The sequence below is a fragment of the Oncorhynchus tshawytscha genome, linkage group LG16, assembly GCF_018296145.1.
Source record: "Oncorhynchus tshawytscha isolate Ot180627B linkage group LG16, Otsh_v2.0, whole genome shotgun sequence".
Lineage (NCBI taxonomy): Eukaryota > Metazoa > Chordata > Actinopteri > Salmoniformes > Salmonidae > Oncorhynchus > Oncorhynchus tshawytscha.
In genome coordinates this window covers 22,342,785-22,356,001 of record NC_056444.1, presented here as the reverse complement: position 1 = coordinate 22,356,001, position 13,217 = coordinate 22,342,785, and the positions used below count along the sequence as shown (strand labels likewise).

Below are 13,217 nucleotides of genomic sequence, written 5' to 3'. Positions count from 1 at the left end.
TTTTTAAATTCATTTTTTTCTGAAGAGCACATATAAACAGCCTATGTGCAAAATACATACAGTTTGTACATATGACCATATATTCATCATGATCACCTGAACTCTGTGCCTTGAATACATATTTTACTAGGGATATGAACATTATTTTACCCAAGGTAGGTTATGCCAGGTGTGGTACTAAACCAAAGCACCACCACCCCCCTCCAATACTTCTAATGCGTCTTTGATCCCAGGTTTTGGAAAAAAGGCAGCTGCCTGCTGACTGCTCCCTCCTACCACGCAGAACAAACGCTATATTCATCTCTGTGCTACAGCTTGCGAAACTCCCTCCAGGAACTTCTGGGTACTTTTCCCCACCGCTCGAGCGACTGAATACAATGTCATTCATTCCAGCGGGCGAAAACAGGCGAAGTGGTGCCTGGTCAATTCACCCGATAATGTTGAGAATATGCAGTGTTTTTTGCGCATGGAGTGTACTGTTTTTGACAGAAGTCTGCGGGCAGTCACAACTGAGGTACCTCTTCACTTTTTTTTACTTTTTTTTTTACAATTGATTATTTTTGGTTTTGCGTTGGGCTATTTGTTAGAATTAACACGTGTGTACTGTAGCCTACAAATCCTTATCGTGAGGTGCCAATGATCCGTTAGCCTACGGCACAATGAATGAATGAACGGCGTCAATGATGTTAAATTGTTCATAACTGAGGAGTTGTTATTTTGGTGGAATCTGCAGTCTGCGCTGTAGGCATGAGGACGCACATTGGCGCATTGCCGAGATAACCCAAGCATGAACACCAACCATTAACGCCTAGGCTTCTGCTCCTTTCCAGATTCCATGATAGCATAGGCTATATATTTGTATTAGAATGAGAAGTGTCTAAAATATTTTTCTCAATGTTTCCAGACCAACGTTTACATGCGGAGGGAATATAACGGGGGGTTCTGGGGTCATTGGGAGCCCGGGGTATCCAGGGGTGTACCCCCCAAATACCAAATGTGTTTGGAGAATCACGGTGAGTCAAACATACTTGTACCCTACTGTAAATACACGATTCATGTTTAACAGTTAACAGCACCCATATCAGAGAACTGAAATGACGCAATGTGTCTGCAATAAAGTACAATGAGATACTAATTCACTAACCTTAACTGTGTAGGTCTAATTCGTAGTCTGATATTTGGCCACTGGGCACACAGCACCCCTCAGGCACTTTGAGCTGCCTGCTTGGCATTTGTATTAACACGCAGCATGGTCACATGGCTACAACGAATTAAAGGTAAATCAGAGGAATATGTGTTTCCTCTTATATGAGTTGTCCCCAATCAATCTACACACTATACCCCATAATGACAGAGCAAAAACAGGTTTTTAGAAATGTTTGAAAATGTATTAAAACAAAAAAAATGATATCTCATTTACATAAGTATTCAGATCCTTTACTTAGTACTTTGTTGAAGCACCTTTGGCATCGATTACAGCCTCAAGTCTTCTTGGGTATGATACGACAAGCTTGGCACACCTGTATTTAAGGAGTTTCTCCCATTCTTCTCTGCAGATCCTGTCAAGCTCTGTCAGGTTGGATGGGGAGTGTTGCTGCACAGCTATTTTCAGGTATCTCCAGAGATGTTCAAGGGTTCAAGTACGGGCTCTGGCTGGGCCACTCAAGGACATTCAGAAACTTGTCCTGAGCCACTCCTGCGTGCATTGGCTGTGTGCTTTTGGTCATTGTCCTGTTAGAAGGTGAACTGTCACCCCAGTCTGAGGTCTTGAGCTCTCTGGAGCAGATTTTCATCAAGGATCTCTCTGTACTTTGTTCCGTTCATCTTTGCCTCAATCTTGACTAATCTCCCAGTCCCTGCCGCTGAAAAACATCCACACAGCATGATGCTTCCACCACCATGCTTCACCATAGGGATGGTGCCAGGTTTCCTCCAGATGTGACGCTTCACATTCAGGCCAAAGAGTTCAATCTTGGTTTCATCAGACCAGGGAATCTTTTTTCTCATGGTCTGAGAGACTTTAGGTGCCTTTTGGCAAACTCCAAGTGGGCTGTCATGTGCCTTTTACTGAGGTGTGGCTTCAGTCTGGCCATTCTACCATAAAGGCCAAATTGGTGGAGTGCTGCAGAGATGGTTGTCCTTCTGGAAGGTTCTCCCATCTCCATAGAGGAACTCTAGAGCTCTGTCAGTGACCATCGGGTTCTTGGTCACCTCCCTGACCAAGGCCCTTCTCCTCCAATTGCTCAGTTTGGCCGGGCGGCCAGCTCTAGGAATAGTCTTGGTGATTCCAAACTTCTTCCATTTAAGAATGATGGAGGCCACTGTGTTCTTGGGGGCCTTCAATGCTGCAGAAATGTTTTGGTATCTTTCCCCAGATCTGTGCCTCGACACAAGCCTAGCCTTGGAGCTCTACCGACAATTTCTTTGACCTTAAGGCTTGGTTTTTGCTCTGACATGCACTGTCAACTGTGGGACCTTATATAGACAGGTGTGTGCCTTTCCAAAACATGTCCAATCAATTGAATTTACCACAAGTGGACTTCTCAAGGATGGTCAATGGAAACAGGATGCAGCTGAGCTCAATTTTGAGTCTCATAGCAGAGTGTCTGAATAGTTTTTATACATTTGCAAAAAAAATCTAAAAACCTGTTTTCGCTTTGTCATTATGGTATTGTGTTTTTATTGCTGAGTTTTTATTTAATTTAATTAATTTTAGAACAAAGCTGTAACGTAACAAAATGTGGAAAAAGTCAAGGGGTATGAATACTTTCCGAAGGCACTGTATACCCCTTATGTGATTGAATAGATTGTAATGTATATTGTATTGGATTGAATGTTGTCCCCAGGTCCCTGAGGGTAAAGTGGTGGTCCTGTCCTTCCGCTTCATTGACCTGGAGAGTGACAACCTGTGTCGCTATGACTACGTGGATGTTTACAGTGGCCATGTGAGTGGCCAGAGGCTGGGCCGCTTCTGTGGGACTTTCAGGCCAGGCGCCCTGGTCTCCACAGGCAACAAGATGCTCATTCAGATGGTGTCTGATGCCAACACAGCTGGGAGTGGCTTCCTGGCGGTGTACTCTGCTGCCCAGCCGCATGAGAGAGGTAAGCAGAATAGAATATAGAAGAAGAATAATGTAGTAGTTAAGGGTTATGTTTAACTTGCCTAGTTAAATAAAGGTTAAATAAAATTTAAATTAAATAAACGTGCCTTGCTCAATGGCACAGTGGCAGGAGACGGGATCTAGGATCCTACTAGATTTTTTTCTGTTGGATTAGTTACCTGCCGGTTGCAGGCTTGCCTCTCTAACCTCTAGGCTATGTAGTGTGTAGTGAAAACTGCAGTCATCTGTATCCAGCCTACACCCAAGCATGCTCAACAGAGCATTAGGGACTGAGCCCTAGCCGTGACTCTGCTCGGACTCCACATCGTAAAGACCTCCGATATGTGTGTGCGTGTTGAGTGCTACGGTTCACATTTTAACCAGCTAATTAACTAGCCTCTTAACCGCTAGCTGCCCCAGCAAGGTCGTTGCACAGTGTCACTGTAATAATACTAATACCCAGATGATGAGATCTTAGAGGTCAATTATTTACATCTGAGACTAAAGGGCAGTTCTAGCTAAATAAATCACTCCCAACGGACAGCAGGTCAAGGGAAAGTTTGACTTCTGCTTGGTAAGATAAAGTACCAGTGCTCTTTCAGTTTAGACCTCTTGTGCAGTTAAGACAAAACCTGTTGACTTAAAGCTTCCTCGAGGAGGAGGTGAATCTCTACACATTTAACAGCATGACAAGGAATTTTTCACAGCTCATTTTCCAGATGGAGAGCTCTAGGGTCAGACAGGTCAGCGCTAAGCCGCCCCTTCCTCTTCTGACCCGGTGACGTTACTTCTCCCCGAATGAGTTTGTGGAATTTTGGGGGGGCTGAGTGCCTCCCTGAATACCTTCTCTCTGTCTCCGTACCTCAGTAGCTGACAGCTGGAATCCCTCTTGGTCTGTCAGTTTAGATTGACTGGTGTTTCCCCTGTTCCTGGGTGTGGTTGGTTGAAACTGAGAAGCACCACACAGCACTCCTCCATTTGTTCAATGTCTATTTTAGTTACAGAGTCAAATTGGGCTTGTCCGTCTGCCAGTCATGAGGCTGGGAGCTCAGCTGTAGTGGAACTAACTGCTATAGCGACTAACTACATGTTACAGGAGATCCAGCCATGGTTTTTAAAGATCCACAGATCCCTTGCCAGTCCAAGCAGCTTGTGTGGTTGGCTGATGTGATCTCTCAGATGTGTGATGGTATGACTGGCATATAGACTCCCTTTTAACTGCACGTTGCAGCATGGGACCAAGGCAGAGGAACAGACCGATGTCTTCTTAATTTACTCATAACCACAAGGGAAGCATAAGACAAGTGCCTACTTATTCGAAAATGTTTGTTCCATCATGGGATTATGTCATGCGCGTGCACAACGTTCCATCCTTTAACATTCAGAAGGAAGCGATATATCTTGCACATAAACACAGAGTCGCAGGATGATGCCCAGTGGTGCGTCAAATGAATAGTACTGCTTCACATGCTAGCTGGGCAGTATAACTAAACATTGTAGTTTGACTCTGCACCCACCAGGGGATCAGTACTGTGGCGGTCGTCTGGTTAAACCCTCCGGGTCCTTTAAGACCCCTAACTGGCCCGAGAAAGACTACCCCGCAGGGGTCACCTGCTCATGGCACATAGTGGCTCCTAAGAACCAGGTGAGTGTTCGTCTACAGCCTGAGGTTCTTACTTTACTCACAGTTCAACTTGACACAATTGACAGTGATTGAGATCGCCTAAGATGTCCATTTTCACATAATTGCTTTGTGGTTTGCTCTTGGTTAGTGTTGCACAATGAAATGCAACTTCAGAATGTGGCCTGAAAGTAATTTGTTCACTGTAACATGTTCTTTGTAACCTGTGTTGTGTGTAACCTGTGTTGTGTGTAACCTGTGTTGTGTGTAACCTGTGTTGTGTGTAACCTGTGTTGTGTGTAACCTGTGTTGTGTGTAACCTGTGTTCTTTGTAACCTGTGTTCTTTGTAACCTGTGTTCTTTGTAACCTGTGTTCTTTGTAACCTGTGTTCTTTGTAACCTGTGTTCTTTGTAACCTGTGTTGTCTGTAACCTGTGTTCTATGTAACCTGTGTTCTATGTAACCTGTGTGTGTAACCTGTGTTGTGTGTAACCTGTGTTGTGTGTAACCTGTGTTGTGTGTAACCTGTGTTCTTTGTAACCTGTGTTCTTTGTAACCTGTGTGTGTAACCTGTGTTGTGTTCTTTGTAACCTGTGTTGTGTGTAACCTGTGTTGTGTGTAACCTGTGTTCTTTGTAACCTGTGTTCTTTGTAACCTGTGTGTGTAACCTGTGTTCTTTGTAACCTGTGTTCTTTGTAACCTGTGTGTGTAACCTGTGTTGTGTGTAACCTGTGTTCTTTGTAACCTGTGTTCTTTGTAACCTGTGTGTGTAACCTGTCCACCAACACAGATTATTGAGGTGAAGTTTGAGAAGTTCGATGTGGAAAGAGACAACTACTGTCGATATGACTATGTGGCCATTTTCAACGGGGCAGAGATCAACGATGCCAAGAGGATCGGGAAGTACTGTGGCGATAGCCCTCCAGCGTAGGTCACACACCTGTTTCTACTCTGCATTCATCTAGCTAATGTACCGCTTCGCTTATGACCTTGATCATAAACCTACTAATGCACGATTAACTGTTTACCTAAGCACAAGATATCCATGAGCATATTCAATATATCAACTACTTACCAGGTAAGCTAACATTCTATCTCTATATATCGATCTCTCTCTCTTCAGTCCAGTATTCTCTGAAGGTAACCAGCTCCTGATCCAGTTCCTCTCAGACCTCAGTTTAACAGCAGACGGGTTCATCGGCCACTACAAGTTTAGACCCAAGAAGTTCCCCACCCCCACGGTACCAGCGACCACCACCACCCCAGCAGCTACCACCAGACCCATACGTAGGTAGCTCCTTTTTCTATGTTTAATCCAAACAGGACATATGTATAACTCTTCGCTTGTCTTGACACATCTCTTCAGTCTTGTTGTTACAATGTAAAGTGCTTTTAGCACAATATGAATCCAATTCATCATCATCATCTCCAGGCCACATGGGTGTTTGGTCCATTTGATCTGCTACTAGGAGTTGTGGATTTAGAGACAGATTAGATTGCCTGGTCCCAGTGGTCTTTGCTGATGCAGACTTGTGGTGTAGCTGCTGTAGCTCCCTCCCTCCCCCTAGGAGAGTGGCTTACAGGCATTTTCATTAGCCTGGTTCCAGATCAGATCTACCATGGTAGTGGCTGTTGACCCCAGGATGAAAGGCAATGGAGCAGACACCCAAGGCTGGATGGCTGTTAATCTTGTCCCTAGCCGGCTCTATCTGTAGCAATCGGGGACGAGGTTAGATGTCTGTCAAAACATCAGTCCCCTCTAACTTATCACTTCCATGTATTCTCTGCTAGTTTTTTTTTGTCTTTGTAAATCTGTGATTTCTCTACTATGACAGAGTTAAGGGGAAGGGAAGCAAGTAGTCACTCCAAAGAGACACCTTGTTCCTTCTTACTCAGACAAACGAATGTGGCGATCTTGTTTCGATCTTGTCTCATCTGTGCAACTTCCCAACGAGCTCGGGAGGTGAAGGTCGAGTCATGTGTCCTCCGAAACATGAGCCTCCTAACCGCGCTTCTTAACTCCCTCCCGCTTAGCCCGGAAGCCAGCCGCACCAATGTGTCGGAGGAAACACCGTTCAACTGACGACCTGGGTCAGCCTGCAGGCACCCGGCCCGCCATAAGAAGTCGCTAGAGTGCGATGAGCCAAGTAAAGCCCCCCCAGCCAAACCATTCCCTAACCCGGACGACGCTGGGCCTATTGTGTGCCAGCCTATGGGACTCCCGATCATGGCTGGTTGTGAGTCCGGGATCGAGCCCAGGTCTGTAGTGACGCCTAAATACGTTCCAATTTACTAAAAAGGTCTGTAGACTGTTTTGCTGCTCTCAAAGATGATCTTTTAATAAAACATTGATGAAATGCCACTGATTAGGCTACTGTGCACCTCCGTTGGCAAAATTGATGCCATAACCAACATAACCACAAAGATCAGTTTATCTCCAGTTACTCTGACCAAAATTGGCAGTTTGGTGCTCGTTTTTAAGGACACATCTCAAATAGTTTCACCACTCCCATCTCAGCGCAAGCAAGCTGATGTTCGACAGGTAAATGACCAACCTTGGCACAAGGGCTGGAAAATAGCTGAGCGCGGGCTTTTTACAACATGCATGTGTTAGACACTTGCCCCTCCTTAACGCCAGACGTAAGTAGAACCCTACACCGTAAGCATGATGTGAATTGTAGGATTCTAAGTTGCCCACAGTTTTCAATGGGAAATGTTCACACTAATTCATTGGCCTACGATTGATTTCAATTCATTCCCTGAATTGACTCAATGTGAAACAAAATCAACCCAAACCCTACTTGCTAGCATCCCTTGAATGTTGAAGAAGAATGTGAACTAAGTAACTATATTTTCCTTTTCTCTGTGTCTCCCCAGCCCTGAAGTACTCTTTAGCTCTGTGCCAGCAGAAATGCAAAAGAAGTGGAACCATGGAGAGCAACTACTGTACCAGTGACTTTGGTAAGAGAGATACTATTCCCCTACAGCTAATGCTACATATATTACTATGGCTGACCAGCCTAAAGCTGTCACTACTGCCGTCACAGATACTAAGCTACAGCAACAAACAACAACAGGTCAACAGTGTGTGTGTGTGTGTGTGTGTCAGTCAGGGGGGTGGGGTGGGAGAAAATTGTCCAACACTTACCCCAGCATCAACCCAGTCCATATGAGCCGTCCCTCTCTCAACAAACCCATGTTGTCGTGATACACTATCTGCGTGGTTTCAGCGCTTCTGAAAAGCGTCCTTCAGGGTTTTCTGACAGGGCAGCCCAGTGAATTTGTGTATGGGACTGACACAGTTCTCTTCATCTCATAGAGGTAACACACATGCCAGAGAAGAGCCTAACTGTAGGTAAACTGCTGCTAAATGAAGGTGTTGATTCAGCCAACGTACTCCATGGCCTTAGTTTGCTACCACAGTATTTAGACTAGCTCTGTGATGTTTTTCTCCGAGTAGATGTTGAAGGAATGAGGCAGGTATTTTAATAATTGCTTTTCCTAAGGGATGTTTGGTCAAATTTGCATGGAAAATGAAGACCAGTCTGTGAAGACCAGTAATTTGGTGTTAGTGTCAAAATGTCTTGTATAATACAGTGGCAGACAGTCTGCAGTCATATCAAGCCAAGGGTGTTGCATCACAAGTTTTAATGACTAGGCCTGACACAAAAGGACCTAACAGAAGACCCGGCCTTTCCTTCCTGTTTACACATTGATCTGATCATCTTATTCAAAGCTATTCAACCAGTACATTTTGCAAGCCGAGCATCAGAGTATTTGTATAGAAAGATATCCGATCTCGATCATACAATATTTGGTCAAGGCAATTACAGAGCTTACAGGCTGTTGAACGTTATACACTACCATTTCATAATGATGACACAGTGGTCAGACTTCCAATCTAAGTAGATGTTGTTGAGTGCTTGTTGTTGAGCCATCTAAACTCCCCCATGTTTCTGTGACAGTGATAACAGGAACTGTCATCACGGCGGTGGTGCGAGGAGGCAGCGTGTACGCCACCATCTCCATCATCAACGTCTACAAAGAAGGCAACCTGGCCATCCAGCAGGCCGGCAAGACCATGAGCACCAAGATCATCGTGCTCTGCAAGAAGTGTCCGTCCATCAGACGAGGTGAGTAGTAGTACGGTGGACCACTGCCAAAGGACTCTGGGGCTCACTCTCCACTAGCCTGGTCCCAGGTTTGTGGTCTCCTTCTATAGACAACAGATCTGGGACCAGGTTATCGAAACAGACAACAGATCTGGGACCAGGCTGTTTCGATAACCTGGTCCCAGATCCGTTTGTGCTCTTGCCAACTCCAACTCAAGACAATGTGGTTTGGCATGACAATGAGTGACAAGGAGTTGGCATGATAGCAAAAACAGACTGGCACTCAGGCTAACTCTCCCCTGGATATAGTCATCCGTTTCTCTAGCTTAAGTTTCAGACATTCACCGTGACACGATAACACAGGTTTTAGTCCATGATTGTACTATTGAACCATATGTTTTTATTTCAGTTCAAATTCTATGATTGAGTAATACTGACACGGTTTCAAGTGTGGCACTGAGTAAGCACTTGTGACAGCGGCATGTTCCAAATGTACAAGATATATAAGAAAGAGGTGGTTCGACATACTACTTGGTTTATGGCTCTGAGTTTGCCTCCATTGCGGTAACCTATCTTCAAGCTCACCCGAAGGAGCTTGACCAAGGTCTGAGGTAAGCGGCAAAACTCACTGTGCAATAAGATCTATACCTTCCCCCTCAGCCGCTGATCCATACTGTGAATATGTACAAACATACTATACAGTACTCTATACGTTTATAGATGTACAGTTGAAGTCGAAAATGTACATACACCTTAGCCAAATACATTTAAACTCCATTTTTCACAATTCCTGACATTTAATCCTAGTAAAAATGCCTTGTTTTAGGTCAGTTAGGATCACCACTTTATTTTAAGAATGTGAAATGTCTGAATAATAGTAGAGAGAATGAGTTATTTCAGCTTTTATTTCTTTGATCACATTCCCAGTGGGTCAGAAGTTTACATGCACTCAATTAGTATTTGGTAGCATTGCCTTTAAATTGTTTAACTTGGGTCAAACGTTTTGGGTAGCCTTCCACAAGCTGGGTGAATTTTGGCCCATTCCTCCTGACAGAGCTGGTGTAACTGAGTCAGGTTTGTAGGCCTCCTTGCACACACATGCTTTTTCAGTTCTGCCCACATATTTTACAGTGCCTTGCGAAAGTATTCGGCCCCCTTGAACTTTGCGACCTTTTTTGGTTTCTTCTGACCAGAGCACCTTCTTCCACATGTTTGGTGTGTCTCCCAGGTGGCTTGTGGCAAACTTTAAACAACACTTTTTATGGATATCTTTAAGAAATGGCTTTCTTCTTGCCACTCTTCCATAAAGGCCAGATTTGTGCAATATACGACTGATTGTTGTCCTATGGACAGAGTCTCCCACCTCAGCTGTAGATCTCTGCAGTTCATCCAGAGTGATCATGGGCCTCTTGGCTGCATCTCTGATCAGTCTTCTCCTTGTATGAGCTGAAAGTTTAGAGGGACGGCCAGGTCTTGGTAGATGTGCAGTGGTCTGATACTCCTTCCATTTCAATATTATCGCTTGCACAGTGCTCCTTGGGATGTTTAAAGCTTGGGAAATCTTTTTGTATCCAAGTCCGGCTTTAAACTTCTTCACAACAGTATCTCGGACCTGCCTGGTGTGTTCCTTGTTCTTCATGATGCTCTCTGCGCTTTTAACGGACCTCTGAGACTATCACAGTGCAGGTGCATTTATACGGAGACTTGATTACACACAGGTGGATTGTATTTATCATCATTAGTCATTTAGGTCAACATTGGATCATTCAGAGATCCTCACTGAACTTCTGGAGAGAGTTTGCTGCACTGAAAGTAAAGGGGCTGAATAATTTTGCACGCCCAATTTTTCAGTTTTTGATTTGTTAAAAAAGTTTGAAATATCCAATAAATGTCGTTCCACTTCATGATTGTGTCCCACTTGTTGTTGATTCTTTACAAAAAAATACAGTTTTATATCTTTATGTTTGAAGCCTGAAATGTGGCAAAAGGTCGCAAAGTTCAAGGGGGCCGAATACTTTCGCAAGGCACTGTATATAGGATTGAGGTCAGGGCTTTGTGATGGCCACTCCAATACCTTGGCTTTGTTGTCCTTAAGCCATTTTCCCACAACTTTGCAAGTATGCTTGGGGTCATTGTCCATTTGGAAGACACATTTGCGACCAAGCTTTAACTTCCTGACTGATGTCTTGAGATGTTGCTTCAATATATCCACATAATTTTCCTACCTCATGATGCCATCTATTTTGTGAAGTGCACCAGTCCCTCCTGCAGCAAAGCACCCTCACAACATGATGCTGCCACCCCCGTGCTTCACTGTTGGGATGGTGTTCTTCGGCTTGCAAGCCTCCCCCTTTTCCTCCAAACATAACGATGGTCATTATGGACAAACAGTTCTATTTTTATTTCATCAGACCAGAGGACATTTCTCCAAAAAGTACGATCTTTGTGCAGTTGCAAACCGTAGTATGGCTTTTTTATGGAGGTTTTGGAGCAGTGGCTTCTTCCTTGCTGAGCAGTCGATATAGGACTCGTTTTTACTGTGGATATAGATACTTTTGTACCTGTTTCTTCCAGCATCTTCACAAGGTCCTTTGCTGTTGTTCTGGGATTGATTTTCACCTTTCGCACCAAAGTACGTTCATCTCTAAGAGACAGAATGCATCTCCTTCCTGAGGGTTATGACGTCTGCGTGGTCCCATGGTGTTTATACTTGCGTACTATTGTTTGTACAGATGAACGTGGGGCCTTCAGGCGTTTGGAAATTGCTCCCAAGGATGAGGCAGACTTGTGGAGGTCTACAATTTCTTTTCTGAGGTCTTGGCTGATTTCTTTTGATTTTCCCATGATGTGAAGCAAAGAGGTACTGAGTTTGAAGGTAGGCCTTGAAATACATCCACAGGTACACCTCCAATTGACTCAAATTATGTCAATTAGCCTATCAGAAGCTTCTAAAGCCATGACACCATTTTCTGGAATTTTCCAAGCTGTTTAAAGGCACAGTCAACTTAGTGAATGTTAACTTCTGACCCACTGGAATTGTGATACAGTGAATTATAAGTGAAATAATCTTTCTGTAAACAATTGTTGGAAAAATGACTTGTGTCATGCACAAAGTAGATGTCCTAACCGACTTGCCTAAACTATAGTTTGTTAACCAGAAATGTGTGGAGTGGTTGAAAAATTAGTTTTAATGACTCCATCCTAAGTGTATGTAAACCTCCGACTTCAACTGTAGCTATAAACATATATGGAACCCAGAGGAGTTGACGCTGATGTGCTACCTTCCTGAATGTCTCTGCCGTTCCGCCACTGCATTCAGGCTCTATCTGTGTGATCTCACTAGGCCTCAACTACATCTTCATGGGCTCAGCGGACGAGGATGGGAAGGGGAAGATCGCCCCGCATCACTTCGTCATGGCCTTCAAGGCTAAGAACCAGAGGGGACTCAACGTACTGAAGAACAAACGCTGCTGAGATCAGCTACATGCTGCCGGAGTCTCCACCCAACCACCATGCCCCACCCGCAAAAGGGTGTGGCTGTTCTTGTTAGTCTCTGCCCAGCCTTCCCTGGCTCCGCCCATCATTATCATCCTTCACCACAGGACTAGTCTACAGAGCTCAGGCTGTTACTGCCTGGAGGTGTCTGGCTGTCTCTTTCCTTTGTTTTGTATTTCTATGCTGTTTTTTCTCTTTCCTCTGAACTGGACCTGTTTTGAGTGCAATGTGAAGAATGAGTGTGATAATTGAAGAGAGGGAGGAGAGGAAGAGAGACCGATAGTAGGGGGAGACTCACCTGGGTCACGTTCAGTTAGAACAAAACAGGAGAAAATGTTTTGAAACTAAATCCTACCTAAATATGTCCAATGAGAGCACTCATGTACCTTTTCTGTTTCAAAAACATTTTCTCAGGTTTCAAGCCCACTGAACACAACCCAGGTGTCATGATGAGTGTTGGCTTGGATCAAACATCAGACAGGAAGGAGTTTGTTAGAGGAAGTACATTATTGAGGACGAGGTGTTAGTTTTATGGACAGTGTTTACAAACTGCTCTTTATTTCCTATGTTCACATTGAATGGACAAGATTTGGGAGGTATTTTATGTGGTGTCTAAGTGCAATAGTTGAATATATAGCATTCCTTTTGAAATTATTTGTTTTCATGCTAGTATTACGTTTAGTACTGTCACTTATTAGCCAAAGCTTTTCACAATGAATGGATTCAACAAAGCACTCCTTATCATTATGTCAGCTTGGTTTGTAATGTATGTAATAAAAAGAGATATGAAATGAATTACAATATAAAGTATTTTCATATGATTCAATTGGTAAATGTTATTTATATTTTATTGTTTTCATCTGACCAAATAAAAAAACAGAAAATGAA

At 43.9% G+C, this 13,217-nt stretch overlaps 2 protein-coding genes across 3 annotated transcripts in view; one reads left to right on the top strand and one right to left on the bottom strand.

Moving 5' to 3' along the window:
* Positions 1–1,163, bottom strand: part of LOC112215515 (U2 snRNP-associated SURP motif-containing protein) — an 18,270-nt gene extending 17,107 nt beyond the window's left edge. Inside the window, exon 1 of the mRNA XM_024374597.2 lies at positions 1,145–1,163. The gene's annotated coding sequence lies outside the window, so the exon portion shown is untranslated. The remainder of the gene's footprint in view (positions 1–1,144) is intronic.
* pcolce2b (procollagen C-endopeptidase enhancer 2b) lies at positions 254–13,217 on the top strand. 2 transcript variants are annotated; one of them, XM_024374598.2, is made up of 9 exons: positions 254–514; positions 905–1,013; positions 2,847–3,102; positions 4,622–4,746; positions 5,513–5,649; positions 5,846–6,009; positions 7,600–7,683; positions 8,688–8,855; positions 12,154–13,217. In XM_024374598.2, the coding sequence occupies exons 1-9, from the start codon at positions 378–380 to the stop codon at positions 12,306–12,308; spliced, it is 1,335 nt and encodes a 444-aa protein (XP_024230366.1). In that variant the 5' UTR covers positions 254–377; the 3' UTR covers positions 12,309–13,217. The 2 variants fall into 2 exon arrangements, with proteins under 2 accessions (XP_024230366.1, XP_024230367.1); XM_024374599.2 differs by having other exon boundaries at positions 260–514; positions 12,178–13,217.